Consider the following 17,612-nt stretch of genomic DNA (forward strand, 5'->3'; position numbering starts at 1 on the left):
GGGTGTTTCCGAGGAAAGCCCCTCCGATGCCTAAGTAAGAATGATGCTCGGATTCTAGAGAGAAGTTCTCTAGAAGAGTAGTCTTAAGGCGGTAAATTGGACGTACCTTGAGGTGTGAGCCTTGGCGGCCTATTTATAGTGTTTGCATAATAAATGCCCATAGGTCATTTATTGCTATTGGGCCTTGGGCCTTGATGGATGGCTGACTAGCCATTGGTGGGTTTGATGCTGTTTGTTTAGAGCCATTGGGCTTTAGACTTAGTGGCCCAATTGAGAATCAATTGGGAGCCCAAACAACATGCCCCCCAGACCCGGTCCATTTAGAATTAAATGGGTGGGTTTCCAGCTGTCAGAAGTCCGAAAGTTCCCTCTCTTTTTCTGAAAAGGGATGATTTGCATTGATGACAAGTGTTGGGAGTTGTATTGTGCCGTGGAGATCGTGGGTTGAGGAAGTTGATGCGCCCCTTTTCTTTTCTATAAATACGGGGTGCATTGCTCTTTTCGAACTTTTTACTCCTTCTTTCAGACCCTTTCTCTCTCTAAATTCCGGCGATCGCAGTGCAATTTGTTTCTTCAGATCTACGAAATTCGGCCAACTTTAGACTTCGGGAACTTGTGTTGTTCGTTTTATCGGCGAATTCCGCTTCGGAAAAAGGTAATTTGTTTCTGAATTCTCCTTTTTTCTTCGTTTTTCCTTCTACCCCTCAATCTCAACCCTAGACCGAGAATTCGCGGCCATGGCAAAGAATAGGGGCAAGAGCAAGTTCGTCGTTGGCTCCTCTAGTGAGAGGGAGAACGTGCCTTCGGGAAGGTTACCGAAAACTTCGAGGGGTCGGCCTTCGGAGAGGCCAGTGGAGAGGCGTTCGACTGGTTGGGATGCTTCGAAAGATGATGTTGTTGGCGGGTCTAGCGTGTCTGAACGCGCAACTTCTGGTAAAAAGGCTGGCTCTTCGGGTGTGCGCCGCTCCTACCCTGAGTTTCCAGTTCATTGGACTGAAGCTGATCCGCAGGGCAAGTATGCCCCGATTCTGCATGAGACCACTAAGATCGATGGTCCCTTGGAAAAATCGGTCAGTGGTGACTGGTTGGTGGAGGCGAAGCTGGGGCATTACCATCGGAGGGCCGAAGAGTTATACGGAATCCAGCACGCCTTGGGGTACTGGTGCGAGCTTCCCGACCAGGAGCGTCCTCGGGTGACTCATCCGCCGAGGGGGTTCATCTCTGTGTATACTCATCATTTGGAGAACGGCCTCCGCTTTCCTTTGGATCCCTTCGTATCCGAGCTCCTGGTGTCGTACAACATCAGTTTGGCCCAGCTTACCCCCAAATCTATGAGGCACATCATCGGATTTAGATGGGTGTGCGATTTTATTAACTTTCCATGCTCTGTTGCCGTGTTTCGGGATCTGCACGATCTGTCTTTCAACCACGCTTCCAAGGGGGATGGGTATGGTTGGTGGACCATTATCAACAAAAGATCCCGAAGAAAGGGGGAGCCGAACTATATTACGGCCTACCCTTACCTCAGCTCTGATCATAACTGGAAGACGGAGTGGTTGTTCGTTCGTGTGCCGACAGATCCGAAGCATCCACATTTTTACCGCCCTCCGAAGTGGTTTGTGACTCCTGATCCTGATATGCGAAGCGTGGCTGCTCCGGATCGGAACCATCACCACTACGTGGATCTCCTCCAGTGGTTTTTGGCTCGGGAGGACAACTACAAATTGCCGTCCAACTGGCTCCCGAACCTCAACTATATCTTGCGGGAGGACATTCTTGCTGTTGCCGGTCTCAGCAGGATTTTTGACAGGGGTAGGTGTCTTTCGGCTGGGACCGTGCTTTAGTAAGTTTGTCCTCCTCCTTTTTGGTCTCGTTTTACTGATTTCGTTTTGTGCTTTGTTTCTGCAGAGTACGGCTTTAGCTGCGTTGATCCTGTGGTCTTGGGTATTTCTTTGGATCTGAAGACCATTCACGACTCGGCCCCTGATTATAAGTTCGGGAAGGAGAATCCTCGTAATCCTCGTTTGAAGGATTACGTGCTGTCTCCGTCGGGTGTCGCTCGGATATCTGAAGTTCGAGCTGATCCGTGGGATTCTGCCTCTTCTCCCGAAGCTGTTCCAGTGAAAGTCGTGCTCCCTGATTTGAGGACAACCTCGGATCCGGTGAGTGTTTCTAATCTCGAAATCTTTTGTTTGTCTTTCTTTTTGGTTGGCCGTCGGCTAACGTCTTGGTCCTGGACCATCTTTTTAGGGTCCTGGGACTGACGCTGTGCCGCGTGCCGTTCCTTCGGTTTCATCTCCGGCTCGGATAGATATCTCTTTATCTAGGAACCGGGTACTTCGCGATTTTTCTTTATTCCTTCCTTTGTCTTGTTTTACATTTATTGACCCTTGGTTTCTTCTGTTTAGGATCAGCGCAAAAGGAAGAGCAGCACTCTTTTGAGGCCTTCTGCGCATCCGAAGAAGGCGAAAGCTGATCAGTCTTCGGAGAAGGTATTTGTTCTGACTTAGAGCTTTTGTGGTCTGTTCTCTCTTTTTCTGAAACTGACCTTTGAGCGTTTGCCCTGTAGGAAGTGGTTTCGGAAGTCATGCCTCCTCCCAAAAACCTCCTTCACTTCATGCCCTTGCCCGGGCAGAAGTTGAAGAGTGTGGTGGTTGTGGAACCGCCTCCCGTGGACCAACCGCTGGCTGAGGAAGATACTATCCCTTCTCCGCTGAAGCCGTCTGCTGCTTTAGGGATCGAGATCCAGGATATAACCAAGGTGATGGAGGCAATTGAAGCCGACCTTGTTCCTGGCTCGGATGTCCCTATTGTGGCCGAGCAGAAGGAAGAAGCTGCTGACGTTTCTCTCGAAAGGGAGAAAAGTCCGGATAAGGAGATGGTGGATCTCACCGACGCTCACGTAGAGGTTCCCGAAGCTGAGAAGGAGGAACCCGAGCAGGGTCTGACGAGGAAGAGGCGTCATTCGACCTTGGGCTCCACTTCGACCTCGGCCCTGGATAGACTGATCCACGCTGACCCTTGCTCGGATGTTCCGCTGAAACGGATCCCCGAGGAGGTAAGGGAGGCGATGGCTCGCTATGCCAGAGCTCCGGTTTTGGGGGAGAACCCCATGGCTCACGTGGGATCTTTGGTGGGTCCCGAAGCTGCACGGGAGAATCTTCTTCGGGCCAACCCGCAGTGGAGGGTTCCTGGAGCTGAGGAGAGGAACCCAGCTATGATGGCCCAATATTATCTGAATGAGGTAAGTGTTGGAAATTTTGTTTTGAGTTCCGTTTTTTTGGTTTGTTGTTTTCTTCTTTCCTCATCTTTTCTCGTCCTTTCTTCTTTCCCAGGCTGTGTTCTGTTTCTCCTCCGGGGAGGTTCTTTGGTTTCAGTGCTTTGAAGAAGGGGGCTCCCTTATCCGAGGCCTTTGATATGAACCTTGTTAGTGCGGCTAACCTGCCGGTTAGCCTCTGCACATCTCTCTTGGTCTTCGGCTCGGGTAAATCCAATGCCGCTTGGACTTTGTCCGGGTTCGCATCAATTCCTCTTTCGCTCACCATGAATCCGAGGAATTTACCTGACTTCACCCCGAAGACGCATTTTTTTGGGTTCAGCTTCATGCTGTGCTTCCTCAGGTTTCCGAAGGTCTCTGCCAAGTCTTTGACGTGGTCTTCCTCCTTGATGCTTTTTACGATGGAGTCATCCACATAGACCTCCACATTCCTCCCTTTCTGGTCGGCGAAGACGTGATCAACTAGTCTCTGGTAGGTGGCTCCGGCATTTTTCAAGCCGAAAGGCATCATTTTGTAGTTGAACACTCCTGCGCTTGTGATGAACGCTGTCTTTGCCCTGTCATCGGGGTGCATGAAAACTTGGTGGTAGCCTGAAAAGGCATCCATGAAGCTGAGCAGTGCATGGCCGCTGGTGGAGTCAACCAATTGATCTATCCTTGGCAGGGGATAGCAGTCTTTGGGGCAGGCTCGGTTCAGGTCCGTGAAATCCACGCACATTCGCCAGGAGCCATTCGCTTTTTTGACCATCACCACGTTGGCCAGCCATTTCGGATACATGCATGGCTCGATGAATCCGGCCTCCTGCAACTTTTTCACCTCCTCGGCGATGGCTTTGTTTTTCTCCGAGGAGTAGTTCCTCTTTTTTTGCTTGACTGGCCGAGCCTCAGCGTTGACGTCCAGCTTATGACAAATCAGCTTCGGATTTATCCCTGGCATATCTGCTGCTGACCATGCAAAGATGTCTTTATGATCCCTGAGTAATCGGATCAAATCGATTCGGAGCCCCGAGCTTAGGCCCTTGCCTATTCGGACGCTCCTGTCTGAATCATCTTCGAGGAAGATATCCTCCATTTCTTGATCTGGTTCGGGGGATAGGGTTTCGGGGCGAGCATCAACTTCCGCGGGAGACAAGCTGCTCGTGCTTGCTCTTCTCCTTTTTGCCTCGCTTTCCTCTCCCGTAGCTCCTTTTTCCTCCTCGGGGCCGTCCCCTAGTTTGGGCTTTCGGACAGCAGTGTGGCAGGTTCTTCTCGCCACTTCTTGATCACCTCTGATTCGTTCGGCGAATCCTGCATCCGAGACGTATATCATCAGCTGGTGGTATGTGGAGGGGACTGCTTGCATCTTGTGAATCATGGTTCTCCCCATGATTACGTTGTATACGGAGTCGCAGTCCATCACCAAGAATTCGTCCCGAAGGGTTTTTGCTGCCTGGCCTTCGCCCACTGTGACTGGTAGGGTGATCTTTCCTCGGGGGATAGCTGCGGATCCGTTGAATCCGATCAGGGGATAACTGACTTTCGTCAGTGCTTCCTCTGGCTCTTCGAGGATCAGCTGCTCGAAGCAGTTTCTGAAGATGATATTGACGGCACTTCCTCCGTCGACTAACACTCGATGTACGTTATGGTTGTTGAGGTCCATGGAAATGACCAGAGGATCGTCATGTTTGTACTGGACTCCGAAGCAATCATCAGCAGTGAAGGTCATGTTCGGGGGGTGTGGTTGGTTGTCTCCAACCGCGCTGAAGTTGACCCGATGGGAGAGGGCTCTTAGGTGTTTCTTGCTGGCCTGGCCAGACTTCTGCCCCCCGAACACCACCAGGATGTCGTTTTTCTTATGTCCTGTTGCTTCGTAGACCCTCTTCTGGGGTTGCTCATGCTGTTTGCCACTGGCGGCCTTTTCTTTTTCCTCCCTTCGGTCTAACAAGTACTGTTTCAGGTAGCCTCGGCGAACGAGGTCCTCAATGTTGTCTTTCAGCGAGTTGCACTCTTCGGTATGGTGACCGAAGTCATCATGGAACTCGCACCACTTGTTCTTGTTTCTCCGAGCTGGGTTGGACTTGAGCTTCCCCGGTAGTTTCCACTTTTCATCATTTCTGTTGAGGCTAAATATCTCTTTTCGGGGCAGAGCTAGTGGAGTGTAGTTGGTGTATTTGGGTTGAAGTTCACCCCTTCTCCCGTCTTTCTTCGGGCTCATCTCTCTAGCTCCTACTTTCTCTTTCCCTTTCCTTGAGCCGCCCTCGGGCTTGCTCTGGTTATTCTTTGTGTCTCTCGGATCTGACGATCCCTTCAATCTTGCAGCGGCCTTGTTGAACTCTTCGGTTCTGATGAACGCATCGGCCATTTGGAGCACGTCAGCTATTTTGGAGGGGTTCTTCATTGAGAGTTCGTCACGGAACTTCCCTTCCTGGAGCGCGTGCTTCAAGGCGAAGATGGCCACGTCTGGCTGCAAGTTTGGTATGTTTGTTGATTCCTTCATGAATCTGGCCATGAATTCTCTCAGACTTTCGTCTCTTTCTTGTTGGATTGAGGTCAGTTCTGCTGTGGTTCGCTCGGGGCGATTGTTGCTCACGAACTGTGTGCAGAATCTCTTTTTCAGCTTTTTCCAGCTCTTGATCGATCCCTTCGGCAGCGATCTAAACCACTCTCCCGCCACTCCGGTTAGCGTGGTTGGGAAGTATTTACACCAACATGCTTCGGAGTAGGGACTCAAGAACATTTGCTGTTCGTATGAGATGACATGATCCCTCGGATCTGTGATTCCGCTGTAGGTTAGGTGCGCTGGCAGTCTTACTTTCGGTATTTCTTCCATGATCAGCTCGTCCGAGAAAGGGGATGACGTAGGAGTCATGATTCTTTTCCCGAGTCTAGCCCTGATGCCTTCGTTTGCCGAGGTTCTGTGATTAGAACGCTCGGGCGTACGATGGGGGCTAGGGGTTCGATCATGCCTCCTGTCTCTTCTTCTTTCTCGGCTACTGACCTCGGGTCGTTCGCCAGACCTGCTCGACTCACCTACCCCGAGTCTCGTATGGATCGAAGGTCTTAACCTTGAGTGGACCGAGGGTCTCAACCTGCTGAGCACCGAGCTTCGGATCCGAGTGTTACGAGTAGTTGATTCGCTTTGGAGAGCTGTTGGAGTAGGCGATGGTCTCGCAAACCAATCTGGTTGCTGTTGTGCCCTTTTTTGGGTGTCCCACGTGCTTTCCATCCACCTCGATGTCAAGTGTGTGCCTGTCAAGGGAAGGAGTTCTCGTTCGGGTCTTGACACTTCCGCACTGGGTGGCTCGTTCAGCCTTCGCCTGGTCCTCCTCTCTTCTCTGCGGTCATTTGCCAGTCCTTGCTGCTTCTCATTGAAGAGGAAGTTTTGCATGATGGTCATGGCCGCAGTGAGCTCTTCCCTAGTTGGAATCGGAGGTCCTGCATTCGTGGCGGTCGTAGCTCTGCTTGGCTGTGACCTCGCCATCGATTGAGGGTGCCCCTCTTGGTCAGATTCTGAATCTGACCGCACCATCATATCGTCGTTATTGTTGTTAACAGCATCATTCACCATTTTCGCGGAAAGAGGTGATTGATGTCTTTCAAAGGCTTTGAAGTGTTCTTCCCCACAGACGGCGCCAAATTGTTCCGGTGTTGTAAAGATGGAAACAATGGGCTTCGAATGAAGGCCCTTTTGTATGTGTTGAAGATCTTGCTTGTTTGAATGAGTGGAGTCCGAATTCACCTGCACAAGAGCAAAGTCACTAGCCTCGGGGGTGTTTCCGAGGAAAGCCCCTCCGATGCCTAAGTAAGAATGATGCTCGGATTCTAGAGAGAAGTTCTCTAGAAGAGTAGTCTTAAGGCGGTAAATTGGACGTACCTTGAGGTGTGAGCCTTGGCGGCCTATTTATAGTGTTTGCATAATAAATGCCCATAGGTCATTTATTGCTATTGGGCCTTGGGCCTTGATGGATGGCTGACTAGCCATTGGTGGGTTTGATGCTGTTTGTTTAGAGCCATTGGGCTTTAGACTTAGTGGCCCAATTGAGAATCAATTGGGAGCCCAAACAAGTAGTAACTGCAGTAAAAAGAAGTCTGTCAGACAACCATGCGAGCATCCCAAAGCTCACACACAAAGAGGAGCTGGGGAACGATCATCTACAGAACACAGTGATCAGAAGATCAATGGAAGCCGTTAATCACGCTCAAATCACATGGTCATAAGTCATCCCCACCGGACTTGGTTTTCTGTCTCCTTAGAACTCAAGGATACAGAGGTACGATTACTATAGAACAGATCCTGTTCAAGTAAGGTCGTGCTATGTTATCTATTTACCTCCGTTCATAAAAGAACATATATAAGTATTTTTAGTCATTGTGGTACTTCTTCCACCACTTTTCCTCCTTGTCTCTCCTCTTTTTGTGAGTTTCTGTTCCCTTTACTACACTTGTAGTTTGTTTTCCAAATAACTCCGCCATTTACATTTTTCCGTTCTTTAAACTCATCGGGTGCTTAAAGTTGTCACTACTTATGACATGGTTTCACCAGGGACTATACTCTTTTTGAGTAGTATGATGCTTTAAAGGCTGCTGCATGGTTACTACATGTTTATTTACAAAAGCTTATTAATCTGATTTTCTGTGATTGAGTTGGTGCTCAAATCAAAGTTACCTGTAAAAAAAAAATTGCTCGTCTTTTGCAAAACAAAAAACAAGCTTGGGTGAGGGAACACGATAAATCGAAATAATGAGAAGCATCATTCATTTCTGTTATTTTGCTACCCAGCATGTTCGCTATACTTATTCTCATCAGATAACACTTCTTTAAAATCGATCTGGCTTATGTTGATAACAAACAGATGTAGAGTTGTCAGTTGTTCATAAGAATCTTGCACTTGGCTTATGGGAAGCTCCTTTAAGGAACTCCCTCCAAAAATAAACGTATGCCACTAAATGCAGCGAGCACACGGTATTCTTTAGTAAAAGGCGAAAGAATAGTTCGCTTTGTACTCACTGCGTAGCTGCGTGATGAGCTTAATATCAGGCTTTGTTATTTATGCAGCAAAGTCCTAACTTTGATCTTACTGGACTGATGTGGGACTTTTGTTCCTTTCCCTTATACTGAGCATATTTAGTGCAATATATTCCCATAGACTATGAGATGTCTTCACTTGCTATCTACTGTCTTAAGGGGGGATGATTCCACAAAGTGACAATGTCATTTGTTGGATGTTGCTTCCAAGAAATGTATCTGATTTTTTTTGGGGATAGGAGGTATGTATAATGTATCTGAACTTCTTGGTTGCACATTTGAGCTTCTGCTGGAATTGAAATACTGTTGGGCCATTAGGCTGTAAATGGTGGATAAAGCGATTCCTCTAAATAGCAAGAGTTTGTGCAATCGTTGTATTGAGATAATGGTACCAGAATCTGGAGCTCTAAAATTAGCACAGTATAACATCTGACGAACAGTCATTGTTTACAGAACTACTGAAACTTAATGAACCCTAAAAAGTTAGGCACATAAAAGGCCAATTAGTGGTACAGTAGCAACTGCCTATTTTGTATGCCAATTCAGCATCTATTTTGTATAATCACATTACAATTGCCTATTTGATTACTTGGGAATATTTGGAGCGAGAGAGAGCTCACAGTAATTATTTTGTTTATTGTGTCAGTGTAAGCAGGCTATCAAGTCTCAGTAACATACATTCAAGTTTGGATATGGAATTGGTTAGAGGTTGCGCAGATGCAGACCCCCACTATCACAAATCATGACATACACTCGAGGCTTCTTGATCACCCATTGACCCTGTCCAGGTAAGTATGTTTCCCAATATTCATCCCTATCAATTTATGCCTATGTGCTATTCTCATTTTTGTTTGTTTATTGACGTGGGACAATAACCAAATTTCCTAAGAAGTTTTTCCGAATGTAACAATCTAATAGGTTGTAGTTTTTAATTCACTTTATGTGATGATATAGGGTCATCGATTCTCATATTGTAAGCACTAAGCAGAATCATCTCCTAATACTCAATTATCATAGTCTGTTGTCATGCTTTCTTTTGAGAAAGAAACTTTGCTAGTTGGTCTTGGTGGTACTTAATCATGCATTTGAGAACAATTTTATGTAAGAAGTCAAGAAGGTGCTGTTAGTGTTGAATTTTTCTGACATGACCATCTAGACATTGATGTAACTAACTTCCTTGATAGGCTTTATACGGCTCTGAGTTGGAGTAACATTTAAGATCAACATAGGAATGTATGGTGCAGAAGTGTCTTTTTAGAGATTTGTGTTGCTCACACCTCTATTCTCCCATTATGCTTAAGAAGGCATGAGGAGTAACATTTAAGATCAGATTTCGAACGACCAAAGAGAAAAAAAGAAAAAGATATGTTGTCCATACGACAATACAAGACGTTTACCCGACGAAGATTTTTCCTAGTAGTAATTTACTTCTTATCTTAATCAATTGACTCAAATACTTTACCACATTCATTTTTGGGTAAGCTTTTACTCTCTAACTTATTTATTTTCAGAAATTGGGTCTCACAGCCACGCTTACTCATTTACTTTTTGCTCTCTACTTTTTCACCTTTCTTTAACATTGTGTCATTTACTCATGGTCTCATGGAGTAAATAAATCGAGATGGAGGAAGTATTAGCACGTGTCTTTAGTTTTTGAGCTACTAGTTGTTGGACCGCGCGCTACCGCGCGCGGTCCCCCAAGATATTAGAATCGGTTTGGTATATTTAATTAGCGTGCTTCAAACACCGAGCTAACCATTAAGCTCAAAACAATTGCAAATGGTAAAAGATGACACAAACAATCACGAAGTTATGGAACCGTACGAATTGGCGACCATCATAATTTTGTCTATGGAAGATAGATACAAAGTACTCGTGCAAATTAGAACATAAGGTACTCGGCATAGTGCCCGAGTTATAATGGAATATAGATACAAAGCACTCGTGCAAATTAGAATATAAGGTACTCGGCATAGTGCCCGAGTTAGAATAGAACAAGAGTTCTTATGTTTATATTACAAAATATGTAAGGGGTTCTAGATAGTGAGGCTTCATTCCCACCTTCTATACGATCGCAACAGAAGCTATTTCTGTTGGCATGAAGTGTAGGACTCGTTGATTCCAGGCTAAGTAGAGACTACCTATATCTTACAAGTTTCCAAGGTAGATCAACTACAATACTAATTATTTTACAAGACATTAATCTTAGCTAAGCAAAAGGGTGGATGACTGATTGACTTGAATTACATACCAGAGGATCTGGCTTCTTCATCCTAAGCAAAAGGGACAACTAATGATGCACTTGAATTACTTACCAGAGGAGTCATCCTCCTCTTCGTCTGATTGTCTTGCAATACTCCCCTGTGCAGCATGGAGCTCAGCTATGAATTCCTGCTTCAGTTTCTTTTGAGGAATGGCTCCTTGCTCTGGCTGCTTCCCAGTAACCATTGCTTGCTCAGGGTTCTTCCTACGAAGTGTTGGTTGTTCAAGCTGCTGCCTAGCAATTGTTGCTTGTGCAAGCACCTGGCTGGCACTCGGACCCTGTTCAGCCTGCTGATCAGCAAAGTGATGCTCAACATTTTCTGCTTGGGCCTGCTTCAGTTTCTTTTGAGGAATGGCTCCTTGCTCTGGCTGCTTCCCAGTAACCATTGCTTGCTCAGGGTTCTTCCTACGAAGCGTTGGTTGTTCAAGCTGCTGCCTAGCAATCGTTGCTTGTGCAAGCACCTGGCTGGCACTCGGACCCTGTTCAGCCTGCTGATCAGCAAAGCGATGCTCAACATTTTCTGCTTGGGCCTGCTTCAGTTTCTTTTGAGGAATGGCTCCTTGCTCTGGCTGCTTCCCAGTAACCATTGCTTGCTCAGGGTTCTTCCTACGAAGCGTTGGTTGTTCAAGCTGCTGCCTAGCAATCGTTGCTTGTGCAAGCACCTGGCTGGCACTCGGACCCTGTTCAGCCTGCTGATCAGCAAAGTGATGCTCAACATTTTCTGCTTGGGCCTCCCCAGATTCCAAATCAATCGATTTCAAGCACCATTCAAGCACGCCGTTCTTTGAAAGACCCATTGTTGGACCGACTTCCAGCAGAAAGTGGTTGGACTTGAGCATTTCCTGGAGCTGTTCAAAGGTCGCTGCATCATTCTGGAAACACAGGTGTTTGTTAAGCTTAGGAAACGTTTTCCAGCCTATGTATGGTAGAAGAAACAACTGACACCGAAGGATTAATAAAGGCAACACAAACTGCAATAAGCTCCTAATTTCATATGCAAGTATATGGCTGATTGTTTAATAAGTTATCTACCTACTAAGTTTTTGATAGTCCACTGTAAGAATTTAAATGTCATCAGGGAAGTGTGTATAACAAGTTCGAATGCCCTTTGTGTGGTCTCTGTTTGTCTTTCATTTCTTATGTAATTTGCAGTTTTAACCTGATAAATTTAAAGTTGATTTTTTACAGTGGTCGCCTAATTTTATAACAATGTGCAGTGTTGCGTTCTTTTCTTTCTAAATTTGTATATGTGTACATTCTAATGGGTTTTGCAACATTCTTCCATGGTTGACTTGTTAGTCTAAGGGAGATAGGCTTACGCTGTTCTTCATCCTGAACGTGTCTGCAGCCGTCATCCTGAACAACTTTTCAGAATCTTCAGTGAACGAGGTGCATTCCATTGTGCCAGTCCCATCAGATGCCACGAAATTGTAGGTAATCCTGCAATGATCATTTGCAAAAGTGTGACACAGCATTACATGTATTCGTCTGTAACAAAGCATTCTAAAGTTTGCAGCTTACTTTGGAGTAGACACGGTATCTGCCTTACATCTGGTGCAAGTGTAGGATGTCCCTGCTGGAATGTCTCCACGCCGTCCACAAGCAGAGCACCCCAGGTATGCATTGATCGTGCTCATTTGAGGGTTGGGTATTGTAACCCTGAGCCAATGGCGTTGCTCTTGCAAGGTGTTGTAAGGCTAGGGAAAAAATCCGACAGGTTCACAAGTCAGGCACACTTCTTTATATTCTGAAGTGCATCTACATTACCGGAACAATAAGACATACATTATTTGTGTATCACTTTTTCGCATATGAGTGTGGGTTTCCAACAGGTTTAAGCTCAGTTACCCCGGGCCACTTTCTTGAGGCCGTCACTTTTTCGCATATGATCGCTTTATTATGAAGCAACATTATAACAGCTCTAATCAGACAAAAACTACCTGTGTATTCTGTTCTCACTGAATGTAAAGTTAGCGTAGTTGATTGGATGGTATTTTGTCGTTACTTAGTTTAGCAGTTATGCAATGCAATATAGTTTAGGTTATGCAATGCAATGTAAACACAATGATGATGTTGTAGCAGTCCTTAAATTCCCTATCTATTTTTAGTAGCTATGCAACGCAATTTAGTTTAGGCTATGTAATATCTTTGATGTTCCTTCCATTATCCGTTTTTTTTTTCTTTTTACTGACATTTTTTCCTTACTTAGCTTAGCTTAGCTTAGCAGTTATGCAATGCAAACATAGTCCAACACTGATATGGCAGCCTAGAAATATTAGTTTTTTGTTGTTGGGAATATGAAATCATCTGAGATTATTGTGTCATTGACTGGAGTTTTAATAATTGTAGACGATAATCAAGGTACATAGGACAAAAGCAAAGGTTTATACCCTTTTTAGCTTCAGGGAGTCCAGTGTGATGATCACCTTCTCTTTCGTAGGGTTCCTGACATCCAATACCCTTGCTTGCCTGTCACTCAGCCGGTCGGTGCGATTTTTGACCCTACAAAACATATCGAGGTTAGTTGCCAGGTATTTTATGTTGTGTTTTTAAAGGATAAGGAATGACATGTGCTGTCTTACCATTCCCTCAATGCGTCTGCTCTTTCTCCTTTTGGATCAGTAATGATTCTAGTAGACATGGTGGAACCAAGGGAAAATCCTGTACATTTCGCAGCGTCTTTTGTAAGATAATTGAAACTGTGTATTCAGACACTAATGGAGGATTAAGGTAATCAAAACCTTTATGAAAGCTGCCTCTCAAAGCCGTGAATCCAAAAACAGTGAACTGTTCTGCCCATGAGGAGAGCGGTTTGCAATGTTCTCCAGTCAGCTCGTTCCAAACAGTAATTGTGATTGGCTGCTCATTGCTGCAAAAGTGGCGAAGGTTTGGCACTGATGATTAAAGCGCAAGATGTTTAGATTTTTAAATAGAGTATGAGTCGTACCTATGGTCTGTCACCACAATTTCACGAACTAAGTATTCGCGTTGTTCAAATCCAGTGACTTTCCGTGCTTCTTCTTCGAGGTATAGAACAACAGCAACAATATCTGCAAATAAAAGGAGCATAGAAATAAGTATTGGCGCATGTGTATAGTATCACAACATAGTAGGGAAGAGGGTAGGTTCTTTACCAAATCTGTCAGTTGGATCATACACTCTTGGGATGGTGGCTAGGCATTGGTATTCCGGTAATACTGGCCCTGACTCAGCATTCATTCGTTGGATTACCGCCTGTGAGCCAAAGCTCATCTGGTATCCAAGCAGACCGTATTTCGCGTCTTTGGCTTTCCAATATTCATCGCTGGCTTTAATCGTAGCATTAGCTATCTCATAACTCCCTAAGTGTTCAATAGCTTCCTTGTAGACATCAATTTGATTTCCAAAAAGTGCAGCACGCATTCGATTTCCCTGCATAAAGCAATAGCATACAACAGCTTAAATAAGTAACTACCACCAGTACATGTGTGCATATTTGATAAATAAAACCGTAACTATACATGGTCAACAATATGGGAGCATAAGGCAACGGGTTTAGGCAGAACTGAATCCTTTCTAGATAGCAGCTATGCATTGGGAATGAAGCAACAGAAGAAAGCCTAACACCTGTGGGGGAACATTGATGTATAGGACTGACATAGAAAACATGCATTTTGGGAATAGCTGATTCTGGTCAATATTACATTTAAATCACTAATCTGGGTGGCCTAAAACTGCTGATTTTACTGCATAAATCAGACTGATACACATGGCATCCAACCTTATTCATGGTTGGGCCTCCCTGCCCTCCACTGTGTGAATAGATAAAGCTCACCAATGACTTTGCATCATAATTTAATATAAACTAACAACTGTATGGGCATACTCCCCTATAAAAAGCAACCTTCTCCAACTCACTCTCTCACCTATCCTCTATTCAGGTATACTGTTTTCTGAAGGGAAATAAATCCCTATTCACCTAAAAGCCTCAAAACTAAACGCTCCTCAAATGGCAAGTGATGTGAAGATCGAGTCGTCTGTTGTACCCTTTGGTACACAACATATCATGTTCAGCATGCTTAGATGGTGTATGAATACCTGGATACTTACAGAAATATCACAATTAACATGAATGTTCTGATGTATTGTCGATACTAAGTACCATGGTCTGATGTATTGTCGATACTAACACGACATACAGTTAAATTACCAGGCCATGTGTAGGTTTGATGAGATGAAGGTTTATGAAACTGAGGGTTGACACCACGAATGTCTGGTTCGGTTGGTTGTCCCCCCAGGGTATGCGCCTTCAGAATTACAAACCACCTAAGGACCAGCACTATATGAGCAACAAGAGGTAACCGCTGGACAGCTCTATTATGAGCCTGTCCTGGTTGCATTGGTTGCCCTGTGGCTGGCCCTCCCCGGGCACAGGCTTGATCAGACCGTCCGTCATGTCTTGCCCCCATAATGTATAGAGAGCTACCTTCGATCCAATGTATCCTAATGTTAGACCTATTAATGAAGCAGTGTTATTCATGTCCCCTAAATTTGCAAGTGTTGTATGTATTTATCTATTTGCTTTTACATTATAGTTTTATGCCTTATGACGGTGCTATTCCGTTAACTTATTTAAGGTATCTATTAATGCTAAATAAGTTAACGGAATAGCATCTTCAATAGCAAGCCATATGCAAAAAACACAAACAGGCCAAGGAAATAAGACTATACCAGATTTTTTTTTAAAAACAGCAGTTGCATGCATACAATTCGATATAAAACATTGATGATTAAAGAGTTATTACCAGAAACCTAATTCCAGTGGTGACCACGTGCGACTAAATATGCAGTCGTATCCAGGAAATCCAATAATTTGATAGATGACGTACGCTGGCCAGCAGTTCTTATGTTTTTTGAAGAGTAAGAAGGTAGGATGTTTATGTTTTTCAACTAAGTGTAAGGAGTTCATATGTTTTTTAAAGAGCGAGGAGGTACAACTTTACGAGTTATTCTTCTGAATGGACAACTAAGTGAAAGGAGTTCCAGAAATTCTAATCGTTTATTATGGAACGAGGTAAATAGAATAGGTAGATATTCTAATCATTGATTACGGAATGAAAAATTCTAATCACTGGACGGTATTTATAATGGGAACTCTAATCACTGGACGGTATTTATAATGGGAAAAATTCTAATCACTGGACGGTATTTATAATGGGAAAAATTCTAATCACTGGACGGTATTACGGAATGAAAAATTCTAATCACTGGACGATGCTACTATGTTAACGTATCTAACGTATCTATCAATACTAAATAAGTTAACAGAATGGCAGCGTGAATAGGAAACCATATGCATAGACCACAAACAGGGAAGGAAATGAGAGTACACCAGGGGAAAAAAATGTAAACATAGCAGTTGCATGCATACAATTCGACATAAAACATGTATGATTACAGAGTAACATGGAACCCCATATACCTATTCGGGAAATCATTATTGTTTACAGGAAAAAAAACTCCTGGACGATATTCATAATGTAAACTCTTTTTCAGATCTGAAGTGGCTGTGATACTCATATTTGTTATACTACTATGTGTTCAACATTTCCAGGTTGACAGATTAGCAGGGATTTCCTTTTTCCCAATATATTATGTGTTGACAGATTATTAGCATTCTAGTACTGAGTGTGTAAAGGAGATATTAGGAATTTCCTTTTTAAAAAATTACTATGTGTTGACAGATTCAGAGGAAAAATCAACACCAACTGCTGCTTGAGAAATAAGCAGCATCTTAGAACTAACTCTAAAAGATAGAACACTCAGTAGGCAACTAAAAGTCAGCAGCTTAGTAAAGGCATGGGGACAAAACAGATGGAAATAAACTTGGCAGAGAACATGTAAGCAAGCATGAAAAAAAGGGAAACGAAATGAAACAATTATACCTTGTCATCTTCCATCACAAGTCCTTGGAATAGGATTCCCTTTGAAGGAGAGTTCCTTTCCGGTCCTTTCTCTACGACCTTGACCTTAACCTTGTAGCCCTTGCTTTTTTCGGTTAGCTGATCCAGATACACGCGTTCAGGCTTCATTTCTTAGAGTTTGTACACATGGTAAGAAAAAGAAATATGATTAATCCCACAGAAATAATCATGAATTCTGTTTTAGCTAACATAACAACATCATCTTATTTTGTAACTGTGTAACTTTGAATTATCAATTATGCAGAGAATACAAAGAAAAGAAATATGATTAATCCCACAGAAATAATCATGAATTCTGTTTTAGCTAACATAACAACATCATCTTTTTTTGTAACTGTATAACTTTGAATTATCAGTTATGCAGAGAATACAAACCTAGTAAAACAAATCTATATTCAATTGGCAGGCATTTGAAAAACAATAATGCAAACATTTATGATCTTATACATCAAAGCAAAATAATCATGAATTCTGTTTTAGCTAACATAACAACATCATCTTTTTTTGTAACTGTATAACTTTGAATTATCAGTTATGCAGAGAATACAAACCTAGTAAAACAAATCTATATTCAATTGGCAGGCATTTGAAAAACAATAATGCAAACATTTATGATCTTATACATCAAAGCAATAAATTCCATTTGATTTGGTCATACCTGACAAACTGCAGATTCTGATTGTGGAGAGGAAGCTGTAAAATTCTGCGTAGGTTGTAAAAGATTGGGACTGAATAGAGGGTGCTACATCTTCATATATAGAGGGAAGGAAAACCTGTGGTTCAAAAGAAAGGCACAGCAGTAAGCAAAGAGGCATGGGCAAAACAGCAAATCAACTATTCAGAATAGTGTTTTATTGTCCTTGTAGCAGGTGAAGGCTTGTATTACCATGTCCTAACACTATTTAAACCATACTTTGCTATGTAAAAACGTGTTGCCTTAAACTTTAAGAGGGAAATCTTTACCACGTACAGCTGATTTTAAGGACTACAATATAAAAGGATACATACCTCTCTAATGGGTATGACCATGTACTGTGGTCTGCTGGTTTTTTATTTCCTGAGAAAAAAACAAACACCTTTGGAAGAGGCTGAAGTATTAATAAC

At 43.7% G+C, this 17,612-nt stretch overlaps 3 protein-coding genes and 2 non-coding genes across 6 annotated transcripts in view; 2 read left to right on the forward strand and 3 right to left on the reverse strand.

Moving 5' to 3' along the window:
- LOC110801002 (protein PLASTID REDOX INSENSITIVE 2, chloroplastic) overlaps positions 1-17,577 on the forward strand; it is a 37,746-nt gene extending 20,169 nt beyond the window's left edge. Inside the window, exon 4 of one of the 2 annotated variants that reach the window (XM_056843616.1) lies at positions 17,181-17,577. The gene's annotated coding sequence lies outside the window, so the exon portion shown is untranslated. Of the gene's footprint in view, positions 1-8,928; positions 9,322-17,180 lie in introns of those variants that run through there. The other variant, XM_056843615.1, reaches the window with a different exon arrangement.
- LOC130471291 (uncharacterized) lies at positions 1,323-9,893 on the forward strand. Its single transcript, XM_056841334.1, has 6 exons — positions 1,323-1,812; positions 1,909-2,162; positions 2,251-2,334; positions 2,409-2,492; positions 2,570-2,721; positions 9,794-9,893. The coding sequence occupies exons 1-6, from the start codon at positions 1,332-1,334 to the stop codon at positions 9,891-9,893; spliced, it is 1,155 nt and encodes a 384-aa protein (XP_056697312.1). The 5' UTR covers positions 1,323-1,331.
- On the reverse strand, positions 7,343-7,568 carry LOC130460547 (small nucleolar RNA U3). Its single transcript, XR_008920403.1, has one exon. It is a non-coding gene; the product is annotated as a small nucleolar RNA U3 (small nucleolar RNA).
- LOC130460508 (U5 spliceosomal RNA) lies at positions 8,158-8,273 on the reverse strand. The gene has a single exon (XR_008920365.1). It is a non-coding gene; the product is annotated as a U5 spliceosomal RNA (small nuclear RNA).
- LOC130472487 (uncharacterized) lies at positions 10,213-13,201 on the reverse strand. Its single transcript, XM_056843614.1, has 5 exons — positions 13,128-13,201; positions 12,936-13,047; positions 12,067-12,242; positions 11,865-11,985; positions 10,213-11,417 (listed from the first exon to the last, which is right to left on the reverse strand). Exons 1-5 carry the CDS (start codon positions 13,184-13,186, stop codon positions 10,590-10,592), a joined length of 1,296 nt encoding a protein of 431 aa, XP_056699592.1. The 5' UTR covers positions 13,187-13,201; the 3' UTR covers positions 10,213-10,589.
- Positions 17,578-17,612: the final 35 nt, after the last annotated feature.

This window comes from Spinacia oleracea, chromosome 4 (genome assembly GCF_020520425.1).
Source record: "Spinacia oleracea cultivar Varoflay chromosome 4, BTI_SOV_V1, whole genome shotgun sequence".
Taxonomy (NCBI): domain Eukaryota; kingdom Viridiplantae; phylum Streptophyta; class Magnoliopsida; order Caryophyllales; family Amaranthaceae; genus Spinacia; species Spinacia oleracea.

What these genes read in the sequence shown, in the direction of transcription:
- LOC130471291 (XM_056841334.1), top strand. Translation starts at nt 1,332, where the DNA reads ATGAGGCACATCATCGGATTTAGATGGGTGTGCGATTTTATTAACTTT. An exon ending in CAGCAGGATTTTTGACAGGG is followed by an intron (nt 1,813 to 1,908) that starts GTAGGTGTCTTT and finishes TTGTTTCTGCAG; the next exon opens with AGTACGGCTTTAGCTGCGTT. An exon ending in CTGATCAGTCTTCGGAGAAG is followed by an intron (nt 2,493 to 2,569) that starts GTATTTGTTCTG and finishes TTTGCCCTGTAG; the next exon opens with GAAGTGGTTTCGGAAGTCAT.
- LOC130472487 (XM_056843614.1), bottom strand. Translation starts at nt 13,186, where the DNA reads ATGTCTACTAGAATCATTACTGATCCAAAAGGAGAAAGAGCAGACGCA. An exon ending in ACTCCCTGAAGCTAAAAAGG is followed by an intron (nt 12,243 to 12,935) that starts GTATAAACCTTT and finishes TTTTTTCCCTAG; the next exon opens with CCTTACAACACCTTGCAAGA. An exon ending in GATACCGTGTCTACTCCAAA is followed by an intron (nt 11,986 to 12,066) that starts GTAAGCTGCAAA and finishes TGATCATTGCAG; the next exon opens with GATTACCTACAATTTCGTGG.